The sequence below is a fragment of the Pundamilia nyererei genome, unplaced genomic scaffold (genome assembly GCF_000239375.1).
Source record: "Pundamilia nyererei isolate P.nyererei 1_Seehausen unplaced genomic scaffold, PunNye1.0 scaffold00112, whole genome shotgun sequence".
Taxonomy (NCBI): domain Eukaryota; kingdom Metazoa; phylum Chordata; class Actinopteri; order Cichliformes; family Cichlidae; genus Pundamilia; species Pundamilia nyererei.
Window position 1 is genome coordinate 1,134,519 of NW_005187513.1, and position 14,058 is coordinate 1,148,576.

The following is a 14,058-nucleotide window of genomic DNA, read 5'->3' on the forward strand; positions in this document are numbered from 1 at the left end:
TCCTTTCTGCATCATGCTGTTAGACTGTGACACCATGTCTTTGTAACTATGTTTTAAATTACTGGCCTACACACTGACTCTATACCTAATTTGGTAGTGGATCTTAAAAGTTGCTGAATAAAGCTGACAGTATTTTTCTTCATCAGCATGTTAGACAATTACTCACGATTAGGTTTAAGAATTAATATTACTGTCCCGTTAAAATAACTAAGATAGATGTTCTTATCACCTGGTTTATACATTTGTATTTGGTAATTTGAGTCAAACACTGATAAGATTTTTAATAAATGAAAACTTCATATGTTGAAATCCGTAAGTTGTGCTCTTTACATAATGTTAAAGTGTTTGTATCTCTTAGTTTACAGTCTCATGCGTCCAAACATTATGAAGATGGTGTGACCGACATCCCCAAATTTGTGTGTGAAGTTCACACACACACACACACACACACACACACACACAACCCCGTTCAGCTATCTTAGTGAGGACCTTCATTGACATAATGGTTTCCCCAGCCCCTTACCCTAACCCTAACCACAACCTAATTATAACCTATTATAACCCTGACCCTAAAACCACATTTTGAGCCTCAAAAAGGCCTTCAAACTTGTGAGGACACAGACAAAGGTCCTGTTGGTTCTCATAAGTATAGTAGAATGCAGATTTTGGTCCTCACAAAGATAGCTAGACAGGAACACACACACACAAGACCCTGTTGCATCTATGCAGGATATAAAATGTTTAGAATAAGGTCTCTACTAGCTGCAGACTTGTAGAAATGATCGTGAAATAGTGTATTATAACATTCAGTGAGTACTGTAATCTGAAAACACGACCTTTAGCCTGTATGAGTTTTCCTTTGCCACTTTTCCTAAAAGCTAAGACCCCACTGACATTATAAGCTACGCCCCTGCGCTGGATCATAGTACCATCTGCCTTGCTGTTGACTCTCTCTTTGAAGACAGCTCATGTTTATTAGTCGTCCTCTTATGTTTGAGTCTGTTGTTAGGGAACGACAAACTTGCGCATGCCCAGTTGCCCTCCCTCCAGGAGCTAATGAATATTTAACAACACTCGCGCTTTGATTGGACCGAGTTTCCCGTGTTGTGTTTAGAGTCGGGCTGTTTGGGCACTGCTCCTCCGTAAATTGACCATCCGGCTCGTTGTCTGAGGACTGCTGTGCTTCTGTCAGTGGAGGACTCACATCTGACTGAACAACAATGGACGGAGGGCACCGCTAAGGAGCCGCATCCATGCTGTCTGGAGTTTACCGGGAATAACTTGTGTATATTTTGGATTTGGTCGCTTGGTTTTAGGTTAAACAAGTCAGACCTTGTTTTAAACAGCGTGAACTTCCCCGAGGTTCGCTCAGACACTGGATCGCAGGGAATACGACATCGAAGACTGCGACTGTTGTGAGGACAGAGGATGGTAAGCGGTGTTTACACTGGCTGAGATAGTAGGGCACTATTTGTTTAATATAGTCATCATAATCCAAATATTTGCCACGGAGCGGCGGTTCCTTTTTCTAGTCTGCTTATAAAAGTTGTCTCGGGTGTTAAACGTGTTTATTTTAAATATTAATTGAAAGTTTTCTTAAGTAATATTAACGAAATTCGAACTGATAACTCACATGTCCATAAATATAGCTCACAGATTGCTTCACTGGAGGCTTTTAACAGAAAAATCTTTTAAACCACAATCGCTGCTTTATTAATCTTTGATCCCTGACGAGTGTAACATATCCTATGATAAGAAGCGGCAACCTTGGCTGTTTCAGGCAGACTTATAGTTTATACTGCCTGTGGTGAAAGTAGTCAGAAAGCACTGATAAATTAGGTTCAGTCTCTTTTGTTAGAAAACCGGTTAGCCTTGGAGGACAATGTGTCAGGTGGAGTGGAGTGTGTACTGTGTGCACCTTACTTTGTATCGCTGCATCACAGAGAGGCAGGTTTTTCCTGGTTTCTAAATGCCAGGTCGGCAGAAAACACACCTAAAGAGAAGTTATGGGAGATATTGTATGTTTTGCATATTGGAAACATTTCCTCAACCCTGTCCTCTTAATAAAACAGCTGATACAGACTTTTAGCACATTTCCACTTAATGATATGGCTGCATCATTGATGTTGGAGACATAATGTTTATATGAAGGGGGGTTGCAATATTTTTTTTTTGTGGCTTGTATATAGAAATATCCTGAAAGGCAACTGAAAAACGTACCCACCATTCAACTTAGGAACCTCTTCCACGTGTCTGTACAGTACCTCAGACTGTAAACATGCTTTGTCCATTTAAAACAGGTAGACCTGAAAGCTGTTTGCATTCTTCGATTCCTAGGTGATGCATTAAAACCTGTCGGTTTGGTTGAGATAATATCCAGTCAGCACAACATATGTAATCCTGCAGCATGTAACTCAGCTTTTGTAGACATTGTTGACACTCACACACTCTTGCTAAAGCTTTTTTACAAGAGGTTAAGAAGAGTATCAGTTCGTGCAGAGAAAATAGTCTGTCACTGTATCTGTCTAGAATAGCAGACACCAGCATCGCTCAGTGGTTCTTTCTCTGCCAGATGCTGAATAGCAAGTCGGCATGAGAGCAGCTGGTTTGCATTAGTCTCTCCAGCAGGGAGGTGCATACTTCATCTCAGAGCTGGTGCTCCATTTTCAAATCCATCACTGCTTTAGAGACTTGCTCTGGAATTCAAGCCCTGTCCCTGAAAACAGGATGAACACCCGTTCTGTGGACCTGGGGAACTCGTTAGTCTTGTCGCTGCAGTGCAGTGTGCACACACACTCCTCAATCGGTTCCATACGTCTTTGTTACGGAGCCAAGTTTTCCCCACTTTGCTGTTTGGCCTGATGGAGCCCATGAGTGCTGACTCATTCTACTGTTGCACTTGCTGTAAATCAGTGAGGACACGAGAAGCTTATAAATAGCTTATAAATGTGTCAAACACATTGTAAACACAAGTTGTCAACTACCAAAAAGTTTTTGAGCTTTCTTCTATTTTGCCCAAGTGTCAAATCTGGTTTTACTTCACTCTGCAACTGCAGAGTCTCTTTTTTGATAAGAAATTAAGCATTTCCATTACTGCTACTGTTTATTATTATAAATGATTGCAATCAGACGGACTTTTTTTTATCCCTTTCTTTGGATTTGTTGGTCGTGAACACATTCTGTGATGATATGATATTTTATTACATCTTCTCATTTGGACAAAATATCTTTACTAAAGCTAAAGTTGGAGTCAAATGAAGATGATTTCCCAAACATGAAATTGCTGGACTTCCTGCACAGAATGTGGCTGGATCACTGGGACCTTGGCTGTTATAATAATCTTTATTTCTTTATTGCAGTATGGATGCTATAAAAAATGTTTAGGACACACAACAAAGGCAGGATGAGACTTTTGGTTTTGATTTAGGAAAAAAAAAGAGGGACTTCAGACGTCCACACAACACGAGTGGAGGCTGAGAATTATTTCCACAGAAAAGGTTTGATGAGTGACCTGTCACAAAAGAAGCATATTTTAATAGTCGTGACTTCATAGTAAGTGATATAGTGATGGGACATTGGGTATTTTTGTAACTATGAAGCATGATTCAGTGGAAGTGGTTAGGTGGGGAACAGTTAAGCAGTGTTTTTTTTTGTCTCTGTGTTTATTTATTGTGTTCCCTTCACCCGAAATTCCCCAGTAACTGCACAATTTGGCTCTGGCCTTGTTTTTAAAACACTTAAATCTCTGCCTGCTCTGCTGTAGTTCGGCTTCAGTCCTCAGCCACAGTGCTTTCAGTGATGCAGAGAGGATTCAGCTGCTTCAGCTGATCGCCAAAGGTCATGCCCCAGAGCGAGCGTTCAGTGGCACAGTTTCTCTGAGATTGATAGTAACTCTTTTCAGTGTGACTTGTAATTAAACAGCTGAAATATTTTTATTGAGTCATCACATATTATCATTGCATTTTTATTAGCTCATGTCAGTGGAGCTTGTCGGTCAGTGTCATTGGGCTGGCCAATCACTTTATACCAGACTGAAATATCAGGAATAATTTGATGACTTTTTAAAAATCTCTCAATTACTTTTAGGTCAAATGTGTCTGATGGATCATACATTTTATAAACAATGATATTCAGCGCTAACTAAAGACTTTTTTTTATTTAGCAGATGTTAGCATATTAACAAACTTAACTAACAAACTGCACCTGCATCGATCAGCATTTTGACAATGTTAGGCCTGAGGATTTAGCTCGCTGCAGCGCTGTGTGCAATAAGCCTCACAGGGCATTTGTCATGAATTCTGAACTTGTAAGCTTAGCTGTTTATTTCAGTTTGAGTTTCAAATGGAAGCAATGGCTTTCTCATGTATCAGTTGTCTTTGGTGTCCAATGGAAAAGCTGTAGTTTATCTGGCTTAGATCCTTCTTTCCAGCTCAGTAACACAACCAGCCTCTCTTCGATTTTGCAGGTAATCTGTTCATAGAGTAAAGGATAAATTAACTTCCTTATAAATGCTCTTACTGTGTCAGCATTATCCTGTAGGCATGCTTCGTGCTAGATGTTTGTTTATTCTCCTTGTTCTTTTACCCTGAACGAAGCAGTGTCCTATTATACCTGCCTATTTGCATGTATGGCTTACCTCATCGCAAACCAGGAACAAGGTCAGACTCATGCAAGTGCTCTTAACCTCCCATCATCCCATGCCAGCCAGCACTCAGCCACCAAATCGCCTTTAACTCCACCCTTCATTTGTCTTGATGCTGCTGTAGGAAATTTGGCTTGTTAGTTACTGTTTAGCCCGATTTGCTCACAATGAAACTGTGCTGGCACAGAAAATGAAAATGTATGTGTTTTTGTGTTTTTCAAGAAGCTTGATACTCCCTCTGACACATTAGTTATTGTTAGTGAGTTTGCTTTTGTTGCTGCTGGCTAATAGTTAAGCTAATAACAACAAGGAATACGGACGTGAGTCGAAACCAGACACAACCTGAAATTTCTGCATTTATTAATCGATTGATTTGAAAAAAAAAAAGTTAAAGAAACCCACACAGTTAATTAAAAGGGGACCTTGTAACCTTCCTTTGGTTTCCTATCAGTCCAAAGAAATGCTTGATCGGTAGGTGTGGGTATGTCTTAGCCCTGCAATCGACTGACGACCCCACCTCTCGTCCGCTGTCATAATCTTTCATTCATCTTTGAACAGCTGATAGGAAAAGTGCACTGGGTAAGATGGAGCAGGTTCTCTATTTGTGGATTAAGATATATGGGAAAAAAATCACACAGCTGTAGACAGTGATCAAGGAGGAACAAGAACTTAGTACAAGCTTTTAATACAAGGCTTGTCAGCTTTTCTATAATAGACATAAACAAACTGACTGGAAACAAAGTCAGAATTAGCTGGTTTGAATTAGCTGTCTTTTCTGGCACATATCCTGTGGCAGGCCTGAGTCACTGTGGAATCACCCACTGACTTAAGTGTCCAAACACTATAGTATTGAACCTGATGATCATTTATAAACACTAGTTCAGTCAGGGCTGTTATAATCGACAGAAGCATTTCCGCATGCAGTCATTTACATTTGTTGGAGTTGCTCTGGTCAGAGATGCTCCTGTCCATTAATCACACGAAGAAAAGCAGAAGAACCCCCACCCTGTGCAAAAACAAACAAACAAAAACAAAACATCAATGAGAACAGAAATGGAAGTTGGATACAGCAGGAAACGGTGGGACTGGATTGAAGGTGGGTTGCAAAGTAGCTTGCAAAGCTTTGCCTCAAATTGAAATAGCACAAGAGGAAAAGTTATTTACTCGGTCCCTCTGGCCCTGCTGCACATCCTTTTCTGTTGTCGTACCATAAACCAATCAGCTGTCATTTCTCATGAGTCGTGCATCAATCTAACCCCCCAAACACAACCCAGTCATGGCAGTTTTTAGTGTTTTATTTTGAAAAGGCAATTTACTAGGGTCCAGACTTCCTTATACCTTGTTTCAGTCAGCAGCAAAATTTAATCAAACGCAGCAGGTATTACGAACCACTGCAGTCCAGCGTTCTGTTAATCATAAACTGGGAAGCAGCGCAGTAACTTTCTGAACTAAACAAGCCTGAGTTAAACCTACGAGTCATTAGTTGTCTTCTCCATGAGTTCACTTTTATGGAGTCAGCATCATTAAAATCACATTCATAATTTACATGCATGACACTTCCGAAACTGTAGGAGACAAATCGTGTTTATTTCAGCATGAAAGCACAGGGATGATTAATTAATTTATTTTAAATCTTATTCTTTCCTAATGCAGAGTTGCTTCAAACAGTCCAGCTACTCATTTTGTTGCAACACTGTATCAAGTACAGTTTTGGGCTGCAGTAAATTAATTAAGGTAATGCTGTGTTTGGTTGGTTTAGTTTTTTTTTTTGTCTTTTTTTTACAACTTAAGTTTTCCAGCAGCTGAAGTCTATTTCAAGTTCAGATTTTTAATAGACACAAAAAAGCAGAAGCAGTACCTCTAAAGTCCAACTGCTCTGATTCATCTGGAACTGATCTCAGTGACCTTGGCTTTACTAATTTCCTTCTTTCCTGGCAGTCGTTTGATAATATCAGTTGCAACTGTAGCTTCTTAAAGGATTTTTCTGTTCACAGTGCACTATGAAACGCTGGATTTGTTGTTGTTGTTATTATTATTATTATTATTATTATGTAATCAAAAACAAAGCCATTTTTGGCAAATTACCGTAACAAACAACTTTAAGGTTTCTTCCCTCAATGCCAGACTGACTCTTACCTTCTAAGAAGAGGAGACAGCTTTGAATAATTAGTTGGAGCAGAAGGTAACGCGGAAAGCTGGGATGGGTTTTAACATGTATTTTTGTGTGCTCAGTTTAGCTTGACTGTAGTTTGGATTTCACTGATTTGAGGCCCTATTGTGGCACCGGCATGGCTATGAATTGGTTTCCACTGCAGATAGTTTATGTTTAACTGAAACTGCTTTAAAAAGGAAAACACAGCACTTAGTGACATGCCTCTTCAGCAGACTTCCACCCTGAACCACATTGTCTTTGATGTTGTGTTTTTATTAGCAACCTTATTGCTATTGTCATCCATTTAGGAGACTAATGTTTAAAGTATCCATTCACTCATGATCATTATACCGTCTTTATATGGGAGGGGCAGCATTCAGCCCAGCCCTGCAGGCATAGCATATTAACGTCATCGCAGCCAGTCGGTGCTCATGTTTCCAAATCCTCACCGAAGAATAGATTCCTTTTATTATTCCTTTGTAGAAGCTCAGATCCATAACAACAAGAAGTCTAAGCATGGAAACTCCGGGCAGGCTTGTTGTTTGCATTATTTATGATGGTGTCCCAGTTACATCCAAGTGACCGCTATCATCCTTGAAGTTGTGAAGTGGAAAGATGTCAAGAGAACCCACAGTCTCTGCTCAACAATCTTCTACAGACAAAAATATGGAGCTGCTAATATGTGGAGCAGCTGGTTTCAGCAGGTGTAGAGTGGAAACTGGTGTTTTCCTTTCCTCCTTTCCAGGTGAGGAACAGTCAAATCCAGTCTGTGATCCATGACTGTCAGATGGAAAAGCATGTCATTCCCAGTACAATACACCTATATTCACAAGAAGCTGTTCCTACACACTCTGCACGACTCTATTTCTAGTATCCTAATATTTATATTTAGTATTTGTTGTGCTATTTTTAGTACATTTCTGATTTACATTTTACTGGAAATACCTGGCTGGAAAAAGACGTTAAAGTTAAAGATCGCTGTCTGCTGCTGGTGTTAAATATGTGAGTCTGGAGGCTATATATTTCTCAGTATGATCAGAAGTCATATTTCCTCTCGGTCTGTATGCAGGTGTTGTGACAGATTGCCTCCTTTCGTCATCCTTTTTTGTGTCGAGCCAAATGTGACTGCATGTTGTTGCAGTGCTACAATATGTGGGTTTGCAGTGATGCAAGATTGAATTTTACCTTCATAGTTATAAAAATATATTTTTAGGAGGTTAAACTGGTCAGCAAGCATTTCGCTACTGGGATCTAGCACGTCCCCTTTTGTTTGTTTGTTGTTTTTAAGTAATAATGGTCATGAAAAATGTGAAGGAAGGTGTTTTTGTTGATCCTGAAATCTGTGAAGTGATGCTCGACAGTGAGCTTGAAAGTAAACTGAAGCCTGTCTGAATCAGCAGCACGGGAAGCATTCGTGCAGGTTGTCCTTGGCAGTCACGGAGCAAAGAATATTGCTGAGCTTGTGGATAACATGCTGAAAGCATATCAGCTAATGCGTGCCAGAATGTCACTGAAGATGCATTTTTTACATTCCCGTCTTGACTTTCTTCCATCTTGTCTGGGCGGTGTTTGCGATGATCATGGAGAAAGATTTCATCGAGATATACAAGTGATGGAAAACTGTTATCAGGGAAAATTTCCATACATGATGGGCGACTACTGCTGGTCCAAGCAAAGAGACATGGATGTGCGGTACAAGCCGGCAAGAGCTCAAACATTTTTGACCACTGTCTTCTGGTTAGTTTTCAGAATAAATGTATGAAAATATTTTGGTGGGAAAAAGCTTTTTTATTTTATTTATTTATTTATTTATTTATTTTAAAGTGTGTAAACATCAAAACATCTCAAAAACCTGACGTGCAACTTAAATCTGATCTATTATCTGAAAACTGTGTTTAAAAAAAGGCTTGTCTGTGTTTCCCAGTGCAAACAAAAAAACAAATTTTTAGACCAGTTTTAACTTTAACTGCTTTAGTTTAGAGGAAGACCTCCTCTGTGTGTTAAACTGTGAATGAGCTCTTTAATCAGACTCCAGCTTTTTGTAGTTTTCAGCATTGCTTCTGTGTGTTTGCATGTGTGTGTACAGAGCTTACTTAGACCTGAATGAGCATCCCCTCGCTGAGAAGCTCAGACTGGGTCACTGCTCCTCTGACTCCACTCTCTTTGCTTCTTCTGCTGAGCTCCTCCTCCATCTCTCATCATTGTTTATCTTTTTCCTCCACCATGGAAAGGCCAGCTATCTTAGTCAGCGGTTTCGTCTGCATCTGGCCCAATTACATGCAGTGACTAATCTCACACAAAGTACAAGCGTAAGCAGCAGAGACCAGGTGGGAATTCAGCTTAGAGAGTGGTAACCCCTTAAGCACTGTTTGAAATGTTTTGGATCACAACAAGCGTTCAAGAGGGGGGGAAAAGAAAATCGGTCAAAATCAACACACTAACATAAATGTGTGTTGGAGCGATTCCCTGACTTGCTTTGGCGTTACTGAGGAGACGGTGATTGTAGCAGCTTAGCTGAAGTAGTACTAGAGGAAAAGAGTGACTAAATATCCTGTGTTTACTTTTTGGTCAGGGCAAGCAATATTCTTTAAAGCTCACCTGCAGAGAGATCAGACTTCCTTGAGATCGTTAACAGCAAACAGTGACATGCCTTTTGCTGCAATGGCTACCATATGGCTCTGTTTGGAAGAGCGAAACCAGGGTGATAAAGATGAGAACGAGGACCTGTTTTCCAGACAGCTTTAGTAACTTTATGTAATTTCAGTAAGCAATGGGAAAAAAAAAAAACTAACTTATTTAGGGAAGCTGAAGGCTGGAGGTTAAAGCTCATGTACTGGCAGGGGCCAACCTTTTAAATCTGTTTGGATTTGTCCAGCATTATTGTCAATTTGTGTGTTTACGTTGTGTAATTATTTAGGTCTTTGTTCTTGGTTTTATGTCATTTGTCTGATTTACACAACTGACCAGTCCTGATAGTCCTGAAGTAACCATCAGATAGAGTTTATCTTATCACACCCCCAAATCTAAACTGGGGAGTAATGACTAAACATCTCCCAGGCACTAACAGGTGGAGGCTGTGGTTGTGGAGGGGGCTGAAACTGCAGGTAGCGAATCATCGACACGTCAGAGGGAAAGATGGGAAATTTTGCTGCTTAAATAGAAAAATAAACAAATTAGGAGGTTGTGTTTGCTGTGCGACGTGAGGAGAGTGGGTCGTGTTACGTGTGTGTGATGCAGTGCGGCTTGAGTTGCCCGGCTGATCTAACTCACAGGCTCCATTTAGTTTTTATGTCATCGACCCAAATATGTGATGTTGTAAGTTAATTGCTGCGTGTGTGTAATTTCTTAAAATAGACTTCATGAAATCAGCGCTAGGAACAATATATTTAAACAAAGCTCCGACTTGGAATGGCAGCACAACTAATCTAATATCTGAGGGCTTATCAGATGTAGGGTCTCGCTTCAAACGGTCTGATCCAGGCCAAAAGTCTTAAGTCATATCAACTGAAATGCTTTCTTGCAGTCTCCTTTAGTACGTGACCAGTATTAGCTTGTCTTGTACTGCTGTCCTTAGGATAAATTTAATTACAGCAACTTTAGCTAAAATATCCTTCAGTTTTTCATGATGCGAAACAGGATGTTGTCCTGTATCGAGACCTTTTCTCTGTACTCGTACTGCTAGCAATCAGCTTCACAGAGCATTCCTCAGCCATGTGCTTCTATGAAAGTTGTGTGATTTCTCCAGACTTTTGCTGCACAGTGTTCAATGGCTTTAGCTGCTTCTTATTTTAGAAGCGAGGAATTCATTCTCATGGCTTTTATTCAGATCTGTCTCAGAGGGCAGAGGAGAAACCTAGCCCTAACACACGGTGGACTCACTGTTTCAGACTCTGATGTGGAAGAAGGGGAAAAATGGCATAGAAGGGAGAAATAAGAGGGAAAGTGCCGCTTATGATAGTGAATCAAACCCAGCCATTTCCTGTATCCCGAGTCAGAGCTGCTCACACACTTTCCATATATGGTGATGGTATTTGCATGGAGGGAAAGCCTGGGCTTATGGATCAGGAGCGGTGTTGAAATTCCTTTGTAGTAACTTCTGGGAAAAGGTCTGGTTCTGTTTTCAGATTTGACGAGAGAAAAGGAATCCACTGTCTTTTCTGCCCATTAATATTTTTTAGGGGAAGTTGTTGTCACAATATTATATATTATATATATTTGCATTTATATAGATCTTGCCATGTGTGAGCTCCTTCTGTGTATAGCTGTGCTCAGAGGGAAGTCTCCGGTTGCATGGTGATGATGTCGTTATGGCCACTATAGACTCCACATTATGCCAGATGTCCCCTGTGTGTGTGTGTATGTCTTACTCCATCACCACAGACTACGGTAACAGTAGTAAGATTTCCTGTAAACTGAGCCAAAGCGATTTCATACCATAAAACCTGAGAAAGTATGCTCAATATTATTTACCATGAAAGGTAATTGATTAGACATTAATGGTGCTGTGGCCTCATATTAAATTAAATTAAATTAGTTGAGTAATTAGTGCTTTGAGATGGACAACTTTGTTGTGCAACAAATTAAAGGTCATGTATCCACAATTCATGTAATTAGGTCCTGAGTCACAGTTATTTACTGTTACACTGTTCTCTTATTTATTGTGCTCTTCACCTTATTAACAGGATGGCAGCAGAGTGGCTCAGTGGTTAACACCTTTGCCTATTAGCAAGACACTCCTGGATTCAAACCCAGTCAACTGTGTGGAGTTCGCATGTTCTCCAAGAGCTCCCAGGTTTTCTCTGGGAGCTCCAGTCTGAAATACAGTAAATGCTAAACAGCCTCCTCATTTAAGGTGCTGCACTTAGCAACCTGCAAAAGGTTTTTTTGTTTTTGTTTGTTTGTTTACAGTCTGGTTCATGTGCAGGGACTCAATTTAATAAAACTAGCGGCTGCGTGCAACACTACACTAACTGTAGAGAAACATCTGCTTCATAACTTTTAAGTGTCTGGATTTAAACGAGTGGAAAAGTGTCTTTAATTAAAAGTATAAAATAAGCGTTTTTGGTTCAAAGTCACGCTCCAGCCAATCATCGCTGTTACAGTCGGCACAGTCAGCTGCTCCGGAGCTGCTCAGCAGCAGAAGAGTGTGATTCTTTCAGGCGTCTCCCTGATGTCTGTACGTGTGCAGCTACTCCCTCAGTCGCTGCTGCGAGTATGAATATTTACTTAGTATGCTTCCCTCATTAGACAAGACCCAAGAATATGTGACTCTTGCCTCCTACGTTTCCAGCTTATTACCTCTCCCTTCTTGAGTCGGCAGACTTTCCTTCCACACATAGCAGAGAAAAATAAAAGATATCATGTTCACTTATTTTCTCTTTGCAGTTGAGCCAGCGCTGTCTCTTAACATTGGCATTCCTGATGGACAAAAGGTGCTAACCTAAATAAGAATGTCAGAGTGTGCGATGGTAATTTCCTGAAATAAGAAGATCATCCGAGTTCATCCATCAACAATAACGAATAACACTTTGTGTCTTTACTGAGGTCTATTAAGGACAAAGGAACCTCGAGATGAACACAATGCATTCAGAAGGATCAGCCTCACTGTTATATGCTGTAATTTTACTGTACACAGTAATACTGCTGTTCTCCTATTTATATTGCAATTCTACACCCTTCCTCTGCCTTTTAAAAGGCTGCTCATCCAGAAAATGGAAGATTTTTCCCTTTAGGTGGTTTTTCCAGATATACATTTTAAATATTTCTTTTTGTACAGTTTTGTAATTTACAGATAGAGAAGCAAATTCACTTCACCAAAAGAGGTGTTTTTGCCGCTGAGAGTGACATCATCCTGACACTGCTGACAATGAAAGAAGTCGGCATCTCTCTCAGCCACACCTAAAAGTTGTGAGGCCTGTTAATCCGTATGATGTCGAGAAGTAATCAAACAGCAATTTGCTGCTTCCCACCTAATGGAAAATACCCGCTGAATTAAGCTGAAAAGCCGTAAACATTCCTCACCATCTCCCATGCTATGACTGAGTCTGTAAAGTGGTTTTAATCTCGCTGCTGTAAAGAGACTGTGGAGGATATTAAATGCTTCTGGCTCTCCTCTTCCTTGGACATGGTAATTTAGAGTTAATAAGTGAAAGCACAATGACTTTCCACGGTTAATTTTGTACTGTAGTGTTACGTTGTGGCTTTTTCCCTTTGCTGTTTTTGTTTCTTTCCCTTTTCCTGCTGTAAAAGCAACTTTAGTGCTTGACTTTTATTCACATCTAGCCTGTACTAGAGTCTCTATGTGCAGGAAAGATTATAGCATTCGGTGGAAATCCAGGCTTACAGTTTTAACGTGTTGTGTAACACTGGAATAAGCAGGACTCCGCGACCTCTAAACCCAAGAAACCAGAATGAAGTTGAGGTTTAAAGTTCAGCCCTGATGCTGGTACAGAGTTGAGAAAATAATTGACGGCCTTGCTAAACTTCATCTTTGTCCTTGGAAACCACAGTTGAGCAACAGTTATTGTATTCATAGTTTTGTTGTTGTTGCTTCACTTATTTTTAACAATATGCCACAATAAGACTGCCTTTAATCGAACCTCACTTATCCACGGAAAATATAGAGGCATATTATGTACTCAAGACAACAAATCAACCATACACTTCTGACACAGAAGGTATCATCACCGAAAGAATAAAAGAACTGGGATTAATATGTGTGTCCTTTAGTAAGTGTCTGTTAGCGTGCACTATCTGAAGACTCTGAAACCACAGGCTGAAACCACTCGTTTTGAATTCTGTATTTTGAGGACTAAGCGTTAGCATTTTGGCTGCTAATGGCTAGAATGGAGTTCACCGTTATCAACAAACGTGATAAGGATTACTTAGACTGTGCAAATATCTGCAAAATAGTACAAAGATAAAAGACTAACTGCTGAATTTGACTCACCAGAACTGAAGTGAGGGGACAAAGACAAAACGAAGTCATGCAGTCTGGTTTTGTTTGCACCATTCTCCACCAGTTTTGTAGTTGATTACTTTCTAATCTTCTCTCATCTCCAGCATCTTTATTTTCCATGACTTTTTGTGTGCTAGTAGTCTAACAGGAAGATGAAATCGACTGGCGACAAGTAGCCTAAATAATATCTCGCTCCAATGAGTCGAAATTGTGTTCGATTTCTTCCATCGCATGTAGACTCAGTAAAGCCTGGACTTCACTGCTGCTTCCTTTCTTTAAGACTAACTTTAAGAGCTGATGTTCACA

The 14,058-nt window shown here is 40.1% G+C and overlaps 1 protein-coding gene across 2 annotated transcripts in view; it reads left to right on the plus strand.

The window, feature by feature from the left end:
- Positions 1-1,075: 1,075 nt before the first annotated feature.
- myo1ea (myosin IEa) overlaps positions 1,076-14,058 on the plus strand; it is a 48,186-nt gene continuing 35,203 nt past the window's right edge. For both annotated transcript variants that reach the window (XM_005741623.1, XM_005741624.1), the window contains exon 1: positions 1,076-1,431. In XM_005741623.1, the coding sequence (XP_005741680.1) occupies positions 1,429-1,431 (3 nt within the window). In that variant the 5' untranslated portion in view covers positions 1,076-1,428. The remainder of the gene's footprint in view (positions 1,432-14,058) is intronic.